This window comes from Myxocyprinus asiaticus, chromosome 50, assembly GCF_019703515.2.
Source record: "Myxocyprinus asiaticus isolate MX2 ecotype Aquarium Trade chromosome 50, UBuf_Myxa_2, whole genome shotgun sequence".
NCBI classification, from domain to species: Eukaryota; Metazoa; Chordata; class Actinopteri; order Cypriniformes; family Catostomidae; genus Myxocyprinus; species Myxocyprinus asiaticus.
In genome coordinates this window covers 20584005-20598205 of record NC_059393.1, presented here as the reverse complement: position 1 = coordinate 20598205, position 14201 = coordinate 20584005, and the positions used below count along the sequence as shown (strand labels likewise).

At 36.1% G+C, this 14201-nt stretch overlaps 1 protein-coding gene across 1 annotated transcript in view; it reads right to left on the bottom strand.

The window, feature by feature from the left end:
- Positions 1-1783: 1783 nt before the first annotated feature.
- LOC127438789 (transmembrane protein 163-like) overlaps positions 1784-14201 on the bottom strand; it is a 34291-nt gene continuing 21873 nt past the window's right edge. The window contains exons 6-8 of the mRNA XM_051694640.1: positions 9206-9317; positions 8407-8548; positions 1784-2512 (exon numbers count right to left, since the gene is read on the bottom strand). Coding sequence (XP_051550600.1) covers positions 2452-2512; positions 8407-8548; positions 9206-9317 — 315 coding nt within the window. The 3' untranslated portion in view covers positions 1784-2451. The remainder of the gene's footprint in view (positions 2513-8406; positions 8549-9205; positions 9318-14201) is intronic.

Genomic DNA, 14201 nt, shown 5'->3' with positions numbered 1-14201 from the left:
AAAGCTATTTGATTTGTTAAATGAAGCTTAACATTGTCTTTGTGTTTGTGTTTGAGTTGCCACAGTATGCAATAGACTGGCATGTCTTAAGGTCAATATTAGGTCAAAAATGGCAAAAAAGAAACAGCTTTCTCTAGAAACTCATCAGTCAATCATTGTTTTGAGGAATGAACGCTATACAATGCTTGAAATTGCCAAAAAACTGAAGATTTCATACAAAGGTGTACACTACAGTCTTCAAAGACAAAGGACAACTGACTCTAACAAGGACAGAAAGAGATGTGGAAGGCCAGATGTACAACTAAACAAGAGGATAAGTACATCAGAGTCTCTAGTTTGAGAAATAGACACCTCACATGTCCTCAGCTGACAGCTTCATTGAATTCTACCCGCTCAACACCAGTTTCATGTACAACAGTAAAGAGAAGACTCAGGGGTGCAGGCCTTATGGGAAGAATTGCAAAGAAAAAGCCACTTTTGAAACAGAAAAACAAAAAGAAAAGGTTAGAGTGGGTAAAGAAACACAGACATTGGACAACAGATAATTGGAAAAGAGTGTTACAGATCTTAATCCCATTGAGCTTTTGTGGGATCATCTAGACTGTAAGGTGCGTGAGAAGTGCCCGACAAGACAGTCACATCTATGGCAAGTGCTACAGGAAGTGTGGGGTGAAATGTCACCTGAGTGTCTGGACAAACTGACAGCTAGAATAACAAGGATCTGCAAAGCTGTCATTGCTGCACGTGGAGGATATTTCTGATGAGAACTCTTTGAAGTAGTTTAAGAAGTCTGAACATTTTTTTCAAATTGTAATAGTAATTTTACACGTTATTAATGTCCTGACTATACATTGTGATCAGTTGAATGCCACTTTGGTGAATAAAAGTACCAATTTCTTTCCATAAGATCAAACTCTGTACATTATTCCAAACTTTTGGCCGTCAGTGTATTAATCTTGGTTAATGTTGATTACAACAAACTAATATATTTTTAAAATTAAAAGTTGTATAAATTAAATTAATCGATGAATTATGAGCTAACATAATATATATATTATAAATTAACATTATCCAAGTTTAATAAATGCTGTAAAAATATTGTTCGTTATTTCCTGATTCCTAAAGCATTTACAAATGTTAAATACAATCTTAACGTAAAGTGTTACCATTATTTTATATATTGAAAGCTCTGTTTAAAAGTAAAAAACTGTAGTTTACCTCAGACAGCAAATATACTCTTAAATTGTCTGAATTTAATAATTTGTTGAATTTGTTAAATGTAAAAAATTTACATGAATTCGCAAACATCTTCAGATTTAAGGGGAAGTTTCTCCCAAAAAATGAAAATTTTCTCATCATTTATTCACCCTCATGCCATCCCAGATGTGTATGACTTTCTTTCTTCTGCAGAACACAAATTAAGATTTTTAAGTGAATGGTGGCCAGAACTTTGTAGGTCCATACAATGCAAGTGAATGGTGGCCAGAACTTTGAAGCTCCAAAAAGCACATAAAGCACACACGGGTTAAATCCGTATCGTCAGAAGCGATATGGCAAGTTTGGTTGAGAAACAGATCAATATTTAAATACTTTTTACCTTAAATCTCCACTCTCGCATTCTTTTTATTGGCAATTCACATTCTTCAAGCATATCGCCGCCTGCTGGGCAGGGGGAGAATTTACAGTGAAAAAGGACTTAAATATTGATCTGTTTCTCACCTACACCTATCATATCACTTCTGAAGACATGGATTAAACCACTGAAATTATATGGATTACTTTTAAGCTGCCTTTGTGATTTTTGGAGCGTCAAAGTTCTGGTCACCATTCACATGCATTGTATGGAACTACAGAGCTGAAATATTCTTCTAAAAATCTTAATTTGTGTTCTTCAGAAGAAAGAAAATCATACACATCTGGGATGGCATGAGGGAGAGTAAATGATGATAGAATTTTTGGGTGAACTATCGCCTAATATAAAGATGTTACAATAAATGGAAACTGTAAAAAAAAAAAAAAAAAAAAATAGATAAAACAACAATCTATGTCAGGCTTACCTGATAAACCTGTACAGACATGTAATTTCTATCCATAATTAATCTGGTTTTTAAATATCAAATTATATAATAAAGCTGCCAGTCTTCTTTAGACTGTGCGAGTCTTGTTCCAAAGTTCGTCCAAGTGACAGCGATACAAGCCAGAAATTGGTTGCTTATTCTTAGATGTGTCATCGCACTTGGAGAGACCCAATGGCTCATTATCAGAGAGCTTAAATAATACTATAAAACATGTTTTATATATTTCTTTCTGAGTTTTTCCCTCATTTCCATATTTACAAGAGGAATTTGTGGTAGCATTTGCCCTGAGGCAATAAAAAGTGTGTGTGTGTGTGTGTGTGTGTTTCCACTCAAGAGAATCTCAAGAAGAGTGTGTGAGCTGAGTTGTCTAGTCCTACTCAAAACGCTCGTAATGCCTCGTCTGCCTGACGCGGGGGACTGTGTCGACTAACAACCTGATGGAGAGAGAGAGAGAGAGAGAGAGAGAAAAAAAAGTGTTTGTTTGAAAAGAAGGCAGTATTCAGTTCAGTCATTTAATATAATTGCAGATAAGAAGAATTTAGAGATCAGAGCCGTGGCCTAGTGAGTTATGCGGCGATGTAAGATCAAATCTGGTTTGCAACATTTCCCAATCCTAGTTCCACGTCGTCTTCTGATCATTTTCTGTCATCTTACTACTGTAACTTTCAATAAAAGTGGCAAATGGGCAAAATTACAAATAAATTACTTTAAAGCACAAATTTGTCACGCCTGGATGCATTGGATCCAAAGTTACAAAGCATTCAAAAGGAATATTCCAGGTTCAAAACAAGTTAAAGGTGCTGTAAGTGATTTTAGCCGTTCTACTTCTTCGAGACTGAGCTGTTGGATTAGCCACGCCCCCTCTTTGCAAACCCCGCACTCCAAAGATGCCAAATGAGCTTTGCTGAGACCAACAAAGTGCAGAAATGGTTGTTAAAAACAACAGCAGCAAAATAGCGCCCTCAACTGACAAGTGTTATGAACAACATGGCTTAAAAATGACAGCAAGTCTCAGTAATTTGCTGCAGCTACAACACTGTGAGAACGCGCAACATTATTGACAGGTCGAAAGTGTCATTGCCCACGGACACATTTTTGTGTGCTGTCTATAGAGTCTAAATCTGTCACAGAGACAGGTGAGATATCTTACAACAGGAGCTGGACATTTTTTTCAGTATCTTTCCATGAAAAAATCACTTACAGCACCTTTAAGTTCAATCGAAAGCATTTGTGGCAAAATGCTGATTAAAAAAAAAAGCAAAAATGAAAGTTACAGTGAGGGCACTTAAAAGTGAAGTGAATGGGGCCAATCCGAAAACGTTAAAATACTCACTGTACCAAAAGTATAGCCAAAAGATGTAAACACTATATGTGTTAACATTATTTAAATGTAATAAAATACTAACCTTTTCTGTTTCAAGTTATAACCAATTTTACAACATCATTGCCATGGTGATGTAATGCTGTAAACTCTAAAACGACTGTAAAATAATGATTTAAACTTATTTACAGCTGATATAATACATGATTCTTAACAGAAGAATTAATGTAAGTGCTTTTGTAAAATTATAAGCTTCACATTTCTGGCTTTAAACCCTCCAAATATTGTAAGAGTCTCACTGTAAACACGATTTAACTTTTTTTTCCTTTTTCTTTTTTTTTTTTTTAATAAATGAGGAATGAGTCGAAATTTGTATCTGTGGTAATCAACATTATTCTACAAATGCTATCGACTGAGCTTAGCTTGTATTGAACCCGGAATATTCCTTTAAGTTAAATAGACTGGGTGGTGGGTTGTTTGAACGGCTAGTCATTAAGTCCGTCTCAAGGTAGCCCTGTGGTATTAGACGGGGTTATGGGCATTAGACGTGTTTCTTAACGATATTTGGATGCTAAGCGCAACCTTTCATTAGTGTAGCAGACCGACATTCAACAGATGATTAGGCTAAATAACTATCACCTTGTATTGCACAAAACAGTCCATTTAGCGACTTCTTTCCGTTGACCGTAATAGCGCAATGTTAATTGCGGTAGTTGAAAAGAGGAGTTTCGTGAATAAGGCACAATATACACTACCGGTCAAAAGTTTTGAAACACTTACTCATTCTTTATTATAATTATTTTTTAGAATATTAAAGTCATTAAAACTATGGAATAACATAAATGGAACTATGGGAATTATGTTGTGACTAAACAAAATCTAAAATAAATCAAAACTGTGTTATATTTCAGCATCTTCAAAGTAGTCACCCTTTGCCTAGAATTTGCAGACATGTACTCTTGACATTTTCTCAACCAACTTCTTGAGGTATCACCCTGGGATGCTTTTTAAACAGTATTGAAGGAGTTCCCATCTATGTTGGGCACTTATTGGCTGCTTTTCTTTATTATTTGGTCCAAGTCATCAATTTCAAAAATGTTTTTTTTTTAAATTACATTTTAGTTTTATAATGAAATCAATTAATATGGTGGCACAATTATATTTTTGTCTACAAAACTAATTTCAAACATTTAAGCATACGCCTTCAGATCAAAGGATTTTTAAGATCATGAGAAACATTTCAGTCAAGTGTTTCAAAACTTTTGACCGGTAGTGTATATTAAGCTTATTCGCAGTTTGCGCATAAAAGAGCTATTTTAAAACACTAAACGCGGTGCTATTTTAGTGTATTTAGCGCCTGCTGGTTAAACTGGGTTGTGGATGGTTAGTTGATCAGATGCAGATATTTTTTTGCATTGAAACACAGCGTGCATGTTTGTATTGGTCACACGTCAACCAGGCTGAACTCCTTCAGGTATGAAACTAAACTTCAAAACATTTCAAGGACAAGTCCTGTCACTTTAAACTAAATGAGCTCCGGTTAATGGAACACTGTATTCTCTTGGGAAAATGGGTCACAGCAGACAGAATTTCCCAGTCTATAGACGTGCATTTAAACCTATAGTCAACAGAGGCAACAAGTCTGTACCACATGGGTTTATTCGTGGGAAATGTTCCATATGATGTTACGTTCAATGTTTGAATACAATTTACGGAATGTTTAATGGGTGTCTGTGTGTGTCCTTGTTAAGTCTACACTTTTATTACAATCATTGAAACAGTAATTACAGTCTCTAAGCCATGAATATTGTAAATGCATACTGGCACTATCATGTGATATTTAACCAACAACACAGTACACAATTAGTGTGATTATCAAAGGCTTCAGTTAATCCCTCAAGTATGAATTGCACCAAAGAAAAATAGTCACGCCTAAAATCTCTCTAATGTAAATATAAATTATTAAAAGGCTTGTTTTTTTAAAACCCAAATTAAATTGTCTTATGTAAAGTTGAAACTGAGGATAAACGTGGTACTTTCCAAGACATTGGTGCATGTCATTTTTAATGAACTTATTACGCAAACTAACGGTAAACTTATTACGCAAACAGTCATCCCGTGTGTAACATTACGCTATGTGTCTGATTCAATCGTACAATGGTAATATATCACAGATTAATCTTTTTAGGGTTTAAAACTACAACATTGTTTTTTTTTAACCTCATGGAATATGTCCCGAAACATAGTTTACGCTATTATGTGAATGCAAACGCTTTTAACTATGCAAAATTGACTTCACATGTTGTTGCATTCCGAATGGTGTTGGAACGCAATTGATAACGCAACTGTCGTGTCCGCCAATTAAATATAAACCAAATATTACTTGGTGTACCTTTAAGTGGCCATTTACACAGAGAGCGTTTTTGCATCTGTCTGCGCTGTTTTCAGTTGTTATTCTATGTAACTATGTGCGGTATTTTACGGTTGCGTAGTATATCACTGTTTTTTGCGTCTCGAGCAAGAGCGCCATGATTTGTAGCCACGGTTTGAAGTCAAAAATAATTTTTAAAATGTATCTCGAGGCACCTGAGTTCTGTTTTTTTTTGGTTTTTTTGGGCTGCATCTAGCTTTGTTTTAGCGCAAGAATACGTTGCTGTTTTTTTCAGCATCTTGCGCAGGAGCGGCATGTTTTTTAGCTGCCGTTTCAAGTTGAAAAGAACTTCAAGTTTTGAAAATGCATCTTGAGACACCTGCATTCTACTCTATTTATTGTGTTGCATCTAGCAATTTTTTTGTGCAAGTATGTGTTTGTTGAAAAAAACAGGGAATGCATTTTTGCGCTTAAAAAAAGCTTGATGCAGCACGATGAATAGAACAGAGTGCAGGTATGTGTTCGCTGTTTTTCAACTTCTCTCGCGCAGGAGCACCATGTTTTCTTAAGGCAACGCAGTCTAAAAAGAACAACTTTTAAAAATACGTCTCGAGACACCTGAGTTCTGTTGGTTGCGCTGCACCTAGCATTTGTTTTTGCGCAAGAATGTGTGGCTATTTTTTCAGCATCTTGCGCAGGAGCGCCATGTTTTTTTAGCTGCCGTGTCAAGTTGAACATAACTTCAACTTTTGAAAATGCATCTCAAGACACCTGCATTGTACTCTATTTATTGAATTGCGTCAAGCAATTTTTTAGTACGAGTACGTTTATTGAAATAACAGCAAACGCATTCTTGCGCTTAAAAAAAGCTTGATGCAGCGTGACGAATAGAACAGAGCGCAGGTATGTGTTCGCTGTTTTTTCAGCATCTCGCACAGGAGTGCCATGTTTTTTAGCTGCCATTTCAAGTTGAAAAGAACTTCAACATTTAAAAATACGACTACAGACACCTGCCTTCTGTTGTAGTCGTGCTGCATCAACCTTTTTTTTTATGCTGTATTTCAACATCTCACGCAGGAGCACCGTGTTTTCTTAAGGCACCGTTTCCCTATGGAGTGGTGGTGGCATAGTGGACTAAAGCACTGAACTAGTAAGCAGAAGGTTTTTGGTTCAATCCCCACAGCCACCACCACTTAATTCCAGGTTGCTCCAGGGGGACTGTCCCTGTAATAAGGGCGCTGTAAGTTGCTTTGGATAAAAGCGTTTGCCAAATGCATAAATGTAAATGTAAGAACAAGATGCAGATATGTGCTTGCTGTTTTTTAGCATCTTACACAGGAGCACGTGTTTTCTTAAAGCAACGTTAGGTTAAAGAACAACTTTTAAAAGCACAAGACACCTGAGTTCTGTTCTGTTTGTTGCACTGCAACGCAAGAATTTAGCGCATCTTGTGCAGGAGCACCATGTTTTCTTAAGGCATCGTCAAGTTAAAAGGAACAATGAGTTTTAAAAATGCATGTCTAGACGCTGGAGTTCTGTTCTATTCATTGTGCTGTGTCTAGCTTTGTTTTAGAGAAAGAATACACTTGTTTTTTCACCATCTCGCGCAAAAGTGCCATGTGTTTTAGATGGCGTGTCGAGTATAAACAAGACACCTGTGTTCCGTTCTGTTTGTTGCACTGCATCTAGATTTTTTATGGCAAGAAAGCGTTTGATCTGAATGGTTTCAAAGGCCACATTCACTAATCAGTTTAGGTTTAAAACCTCCATTTTCAGTTTTCTTACAGTATGTCATTGTTTTCCAAAATATGCGGTTATAGAGAGCGTTCTCGGGGGTCTCAGGGTACATTTACACAACAATGATGCACTAAAAACGGAAACGTTTTCCTTTGCGTTTTTAAAAAGATTCACGTACAGACGACAACCTTTTCCAAACGATCCCCATTCACACGGATCCGCGAAAACGACTAAAAACTGTATTATGCATGCCAGGCCAGTAGTTGGCGATGTCACTTTGTAAAGAAACACTACGCGCCTGCGCACATAAGCATTCTTCCACAGAGCGGTGAATACAAACAATGAAGATGGTGAAAGCATCGAGCAATTTTGTCTGGATGGACGATTAGTTTGCTTTATTACTACAATTACTTTGCTGGAGAAGCGTCAATAAACTCAAAATCTTGAGCAGCACAAACACAGTCCTGTAGACCGCCATTGTAGTTTTGAATGTCTCGCGTGTTGTTTTGAAATACTCGCGGGCATGCCTATAGACTGAACACGTAATATGCATGAGCATGACGTCATCGTTTTCACAAATTTTTGGTATATTTACATGGAGACGATAACGGCATCGTTTTCAAAAACTTGCACTTTGAAACATGTTTTCAAAAGTTTGCATTTTCAGGCCCCAAAACGCCGTTTGTGTAAACGAACAGCCAAAACGCATAAAAAGTTTTCCGTTTTTAGTTGAAAACGTTGTCGTGTAAACGGCCCCTCAGTTTTTGGTTGAGGAAAACGCCGTTCTAGTGTGGATGAGAGGCGTAAATGTAGCGAAATTAATGCGTTTTCAAACAAGAACGTATTAGTGTGGACGTTGCCTAAGAATTAGGCTTTAACCCCTTGATGTGTACTCTTACTTCACTCCGTAGGCGAGGATGACCAGTCCAATCAGAACACCAATGGTCCCGTCCAGGAACCAGACGTTAGGTTCATGTTTAAACACCTCAGCGCTGATTAGGATGGAAAAGCCCATCACGCCTCCGACCAAAGAGTTAAAGCCTGCAAACAAGCAAAGAATACTTAAACAACATATAATATTGATTGCAATTGACATAATATAGATGACAAATCAACTCTTGCAATTGTGTGATTACTAGTTAGTGTAAAAGCAGTTTCAGGCATATTCGTTTGGACAGTTGGTGAATTTCACACTTGGCTGTCATACAGCCTCCAGTTCAGCTTGCATACAATTCTGTGTTTGCATGATGGGTGTGTGTTTGTCCTACTGGGGAAGTTAGTGTGCATGGATGGACAATAATGAGTCCTGTCAGGTTGAGTGTGTTTGACTGGTATTCATGCTGTGCTGGTAGATCCAAATCATAAAGTGGTCCCAAAAGATATATGAACCAAGGTTCCTGGGATTTTATCATCCACTAGGTGAAAATCTGGTCACTTACAAATAATAGTATATAGTGTATACTATATAGAAGTATATAGCATCAATTTTCATTTCATGTTGACTTTAAGGGATTTATTAGATGTTACATAAAGATCTGCTTTAGTTTCACGTGTAAAAATCTCACTCCTTCCAGCTTGCCAGAAGTTAAAAATGGAGGAGCTAAGGTGAAATAAGTCTAGACACATTGCCACGGCACTGAGTAATAAATCTGGCTGGCCATCACCACGGTAACCTAATGTGTATCCGGGGAAACGTACCATCGGTGATGAGCGCCCTGCTGGTGAGGACTTTCCCCAGCATGAACTTACAGACAGACAGAATGGCGCACACCACTCCACTAATCACAGACACGCTATACAGGAAATCATCCTGGAGAGAGAGAGAGATATGATTAACTCATAAGTCTAAATCGGCAATATTTTATTCAATTTATAATGGAAATCGTTCGAGAGGGAGGGAGGAACTAATTGAAACAGACCAAAACTAGACAATGAAAAGAAATAGCCATATGGGCTGTGTTTGGAATGGAATACTAGCATAGTGCTTACTGCATACTCTACTGCAGAATGTACTGTATAATGCATTCTTCTTCTTTTTTTTTTTTAAATAGTATGGGAAACATTTTCAAATATATGCAATGGTAAATGTTTCAAACAGTAGTGTGCTACATTGTCACATCACCTCACTACGTTACATTTCATAAAGCAAGTTGCCGAAGAAATGCTTACTACATACTGCATACTAAGTATGCGAAACAGTGACATATGCACTGATAAACATTCACAACAGGACCATGCTACATTATTACATTACCTCACTATGTTACATTTCATTTAGCAAGTGGCTGAAGAACTGCCGATTGGGGGCCGGCCGTGCAGACTCATGGTCTGGCCCCGCCCCGCCCTCCTCATCACAGCATACTAATTTTAAAAACTAGTATGTGGAACAGTATAAAATATGCACCGATAAACATTTCAAACTGTAGTATGTCACATTGTTGTTATGTTGCCTTACTATTTCGTTTCATTAAGTGGCCGAAGAACTGCTTACTATATACTACGCAGTATATACTGTATACTACGTGCTATTTTTTTTAATAGTTTGGGAAACAATATAAAATATGCACCGGTAAATGTTTTATACAGTGTTTTGTACATTGCTCTCATGTTAACTCACTAAATTTCACTAAGCAAGTGGCTGAAGACCTGCTTACTTCACAGTGTATACTGTGTACTGCATACTAATTTTAAAAAATAGTATGTGAAATAGTATAAAATATGCACTGCTAAAAATTTCAAACAGCAGTATGCTGCACTGTTGTCATGTTACATTTTTGTCATGTTGTCAAGTGGATGAAGGACTGCTTACTTCACAGTATATACTGTATACTGCATACTAATTTCTTTAAACTAGTTTGTAAAACAGCATAAAATATGCACCCATGAACATTTCAAACAGTATTATGCTGCATTGTGACATTACCTATCTTTGTTACATTTCAAAAAGCAAGTGGCTGAAAAAGTGCCTACTGCATACTTCACAGTATATACTGCATACTAGTTTTAAAAACTAGTATGTGAAAAAGTACAAAATATGCACTGACAAACATTTCAAACAGTATTGTCACATTTTTGTTACATTGACTTGCTATTTTATTTTCATTTCATTTCATTAAGCAAGTAGCTAAAAAATTGCATACTGTATACTAAGCAGTATGTACTGTATACTGCATACAATTTTTTTAAATAGAATGGGAAACAGTATAAAATATGCAATGGCAAATGTTTCAAACAGTAGTATGTACACTGCTCTCACGTTACCTCACTACATTTCATTAAGCAATTGGCTGAAGACCTGCATACTTTATAGTGTATACTGTGTACTGCATACTAATTTTAAAAAATAGTATGTGAAATAGAATAAAATATGCATCAATAAGCATTTCAAACAGTAGTATGCTGCATTGTTGTCAAGGGGCTGAAGAACTGCTTACTGCATTCTGCACAGTATATACTGTATACTGCATACTAATTTTACAAACTAGTATATAAAACATAATTAAATATGCACCATTGAACATTTCAAACATAAGGACGCTACATTGCTGACAAGTTTCATTACTACGTTACTGTACATTTCATTTGGCAAGACGCTGTAAAAGTGCCTATTGCATACTTCACAGTATATACTGTATACTACATACAAAACTGAACAACTAGTATGTAAAACTGCATATAAAATGCACTGATAAACATTTCAAACAGTTGTATGCTACATTGTTCTCACATTACCACACTACATTTAATTAAGCAAGTGGCTGAAAAAGTGGCTATTGCATACTTCACATTATACACTGTATACTGCATGCACATTTTTAAAACTAGTATGTAAAATAGTATAAAATTTGCATCAGTAAACATTTCAAACAGTAGCATGCTACAATATGACATTACCTCACTGTTACATTTCATTAAGAAAGTGGCTGAAGAACTGCTTACTGCACAATAAATACTGTATACTGCATTCTATTTTTTATGATATGCAAAACAGTATAAATATGCAACAATAAATGTTCAAACAGTTGCATGCTAAACTTGTCACGATACCTCAATGTTATGTTTATTAAAGCAAGTGGCTGAAGAAATGCCTACTGTACAATATATGCTGCATACGTTTTAAAACAGTAGTATGTGAAATGGCACTCACTGAATTAAACATGGACACAATGAGGCCATGTGACAACAGTGTAGCATACTACTGTTTGAAGCATTTAGGCTAAAATAGCATGTGAAACAGTATGCATTATGCAACTCTAAATGATTGCATAATGCATACTGCTTCACATGCTATTTTTTTTTTTTTTTAAAGTTGGCAGTATACAGTATTGTGCTGAACGCTGTAAGCAGTATGCAAGTTTTAAATTTCGAACATAGCCATTAGCAATGGAAGCTGAGTGCATTGCATTGTGTAATAAAGTACTCACAATGTACAGTGGTTAGTATGCATACTGCAAAAATAGTATGAGTAGTACCCACACATATATCAAAAAGGAAGGAATATGGATGGATGTAAACAGTGCATAGGTGAATGAAAAAAGGAGAGGATGAGATGGAATGGAAAAAGAATGAAGGTACGGTATGAGAAAGGGGTGAGTTTACAAGACGAGAGAGAGAGAGTGCAGAAAACGTTGCAAATTGCCTTCTCAGCCTTCACAGAATCATTAAAATTGCGCGCTGGCCTTGCAGACATGAAAAAAATGCAACTCCGCAAGGTTTATATCATCACACATAACATCCAACACAAACAATATACACACAAACACACACCTACATGGTCAGTCAACGCATCACTTGTTCTCTCCACATAAAAAAATATGACATATCTAACTGGAGGAACTCATCAATATTGATGAGTGTCAAGTGGAGAAAGCTGAAAACAATGAGAGACTTGTGAAGAACATGTAGACATCTAGAACAATTCTCGCTCTCCTCGAGGAGTTCAAAACAACCTTGTGCCCTCGAATTAATCATAGACATTGTCTGCCAGCCCACAAGTATCCCCTTAAGTTCTTTTAATGTCATTATTTAGAGCTATAAAGATATTCTATGTAATGTTTTGGTCTCTACTATGCGTAGCTCTGACCTCACGATGTTAGGCTGAGTTAATTTTGAATTAACAGGTTCAGGGCTGGAAATGCAAATAGCTCAGATCAGAATGTCAACTGTGTGCAACAGGACTTCAGCGAAAGACTGTTGTATTGGTCTTTTAGGTCCTGAATAACAGGCAGCCATTCTCAAAATCACACGAACGGGATGGCCCATCCCAAATATCTTGTTCAGAGCAGCCTATAAACATTTCTTCACAGAATGAGGGATTGTGAGAGAAAGAGAGATTACGTGAGAAAACACGAAGAGTGAGAGAAAGAAGGGGGGAGGTGTTTGTGACATCAGCAGCACATGAAGGGAGAGAGAAATACCAGATCTATTTTTAGACGCTTGCTTGAACCAAAACCAGCTTTACACGCTGAGACAGGAGCAGAATCCTCCAGAGAGTCCTTATTAAAACATCAGTACAGCAGCTCTGTCTCTTTCCATCTCCTCCTCTTCCTCTTTATCTCTTATCTCGCTATTCTTCAGCTCTTTTCTACCCTTATTTTCTTAAAACTTACAAATAACGGTTCCAAATGGGGTTCTACAGCCCGATACCAGAGGAAAACATCTTCAACTTCCTATGATGTCATAAAAGAACCTTTTCAAGTTCTTGTGATGTCAAATATAATCTTTTTAAGTTCTTATGATGAATCTTTTTAAGTTCCATTTAGGTAGGCCACAAGGGAACCTTGTTAAGTTCTTATGATGTCATAATAGAACATTTTTAAACTCATAGTTGTCATACAGTAGAACCTTTTTAAATTCCTATGATGTTATAATATAACCTTTTAAAATGAATATGATGTCTTAACAGAAAATTTTAAGTTCCTATAATGTCATAATAAAAAAATTTAAGTTTCTATGATATCATAATAGAACCTTTTTAAGTTTTTGTGATGTCATAATAAAACTTTTCTAGGCTTCTATGATGTAATGATAGAAAATGTGGTTCGCCTTGAGGCAATGGGAAACTTTTTAAGTTCTTATGATGTTATAATAGAACCTTTTTAAGTTCCTATGATGTCATAATAGGACATTTATAAGTTCATATGATATCATAATAAAACCCTTTTAAGTGCCAAATATGATGTCGTAATGGAACCTTTTGAAGTTACTATGATGTCATAATAAATCCTTTTTTAACTTCATATGATGTCATAATACAACCTTTTTGACTTCCTATAATGACAATGTCATAATGTCCTTTTAATTTAATAATAAAACATTTTTAAGTTCCTATGATGTGTTAATTTAAGCTTTTTTTAAGTTCACATGATGTGATAACAGAACTTTTATAAGTTCCTGTGTGGTCATAATAGAACATATAGAATGCAATCACTTAAAAAAAAATAAATAAATAAATAAAAAATAATTTATTCCAAAGAAACAAATAGCCAACTCAAGAACAACATAAAGCAAACCTGGTTCTTGATAAAATGAGGGATCTTTGACACACCTTAAGTGCTACAAGGTACTGTACCGCTGAAGAACATTTATTTAAAGTGTGTAGCTGTACTTGGACTCATTGCATTACTTTTGTAGTATCAGACTGAGGCTCTTAGTGTCTCCTTTCAATATGGGAAGACAGGTGGATAGACAGATT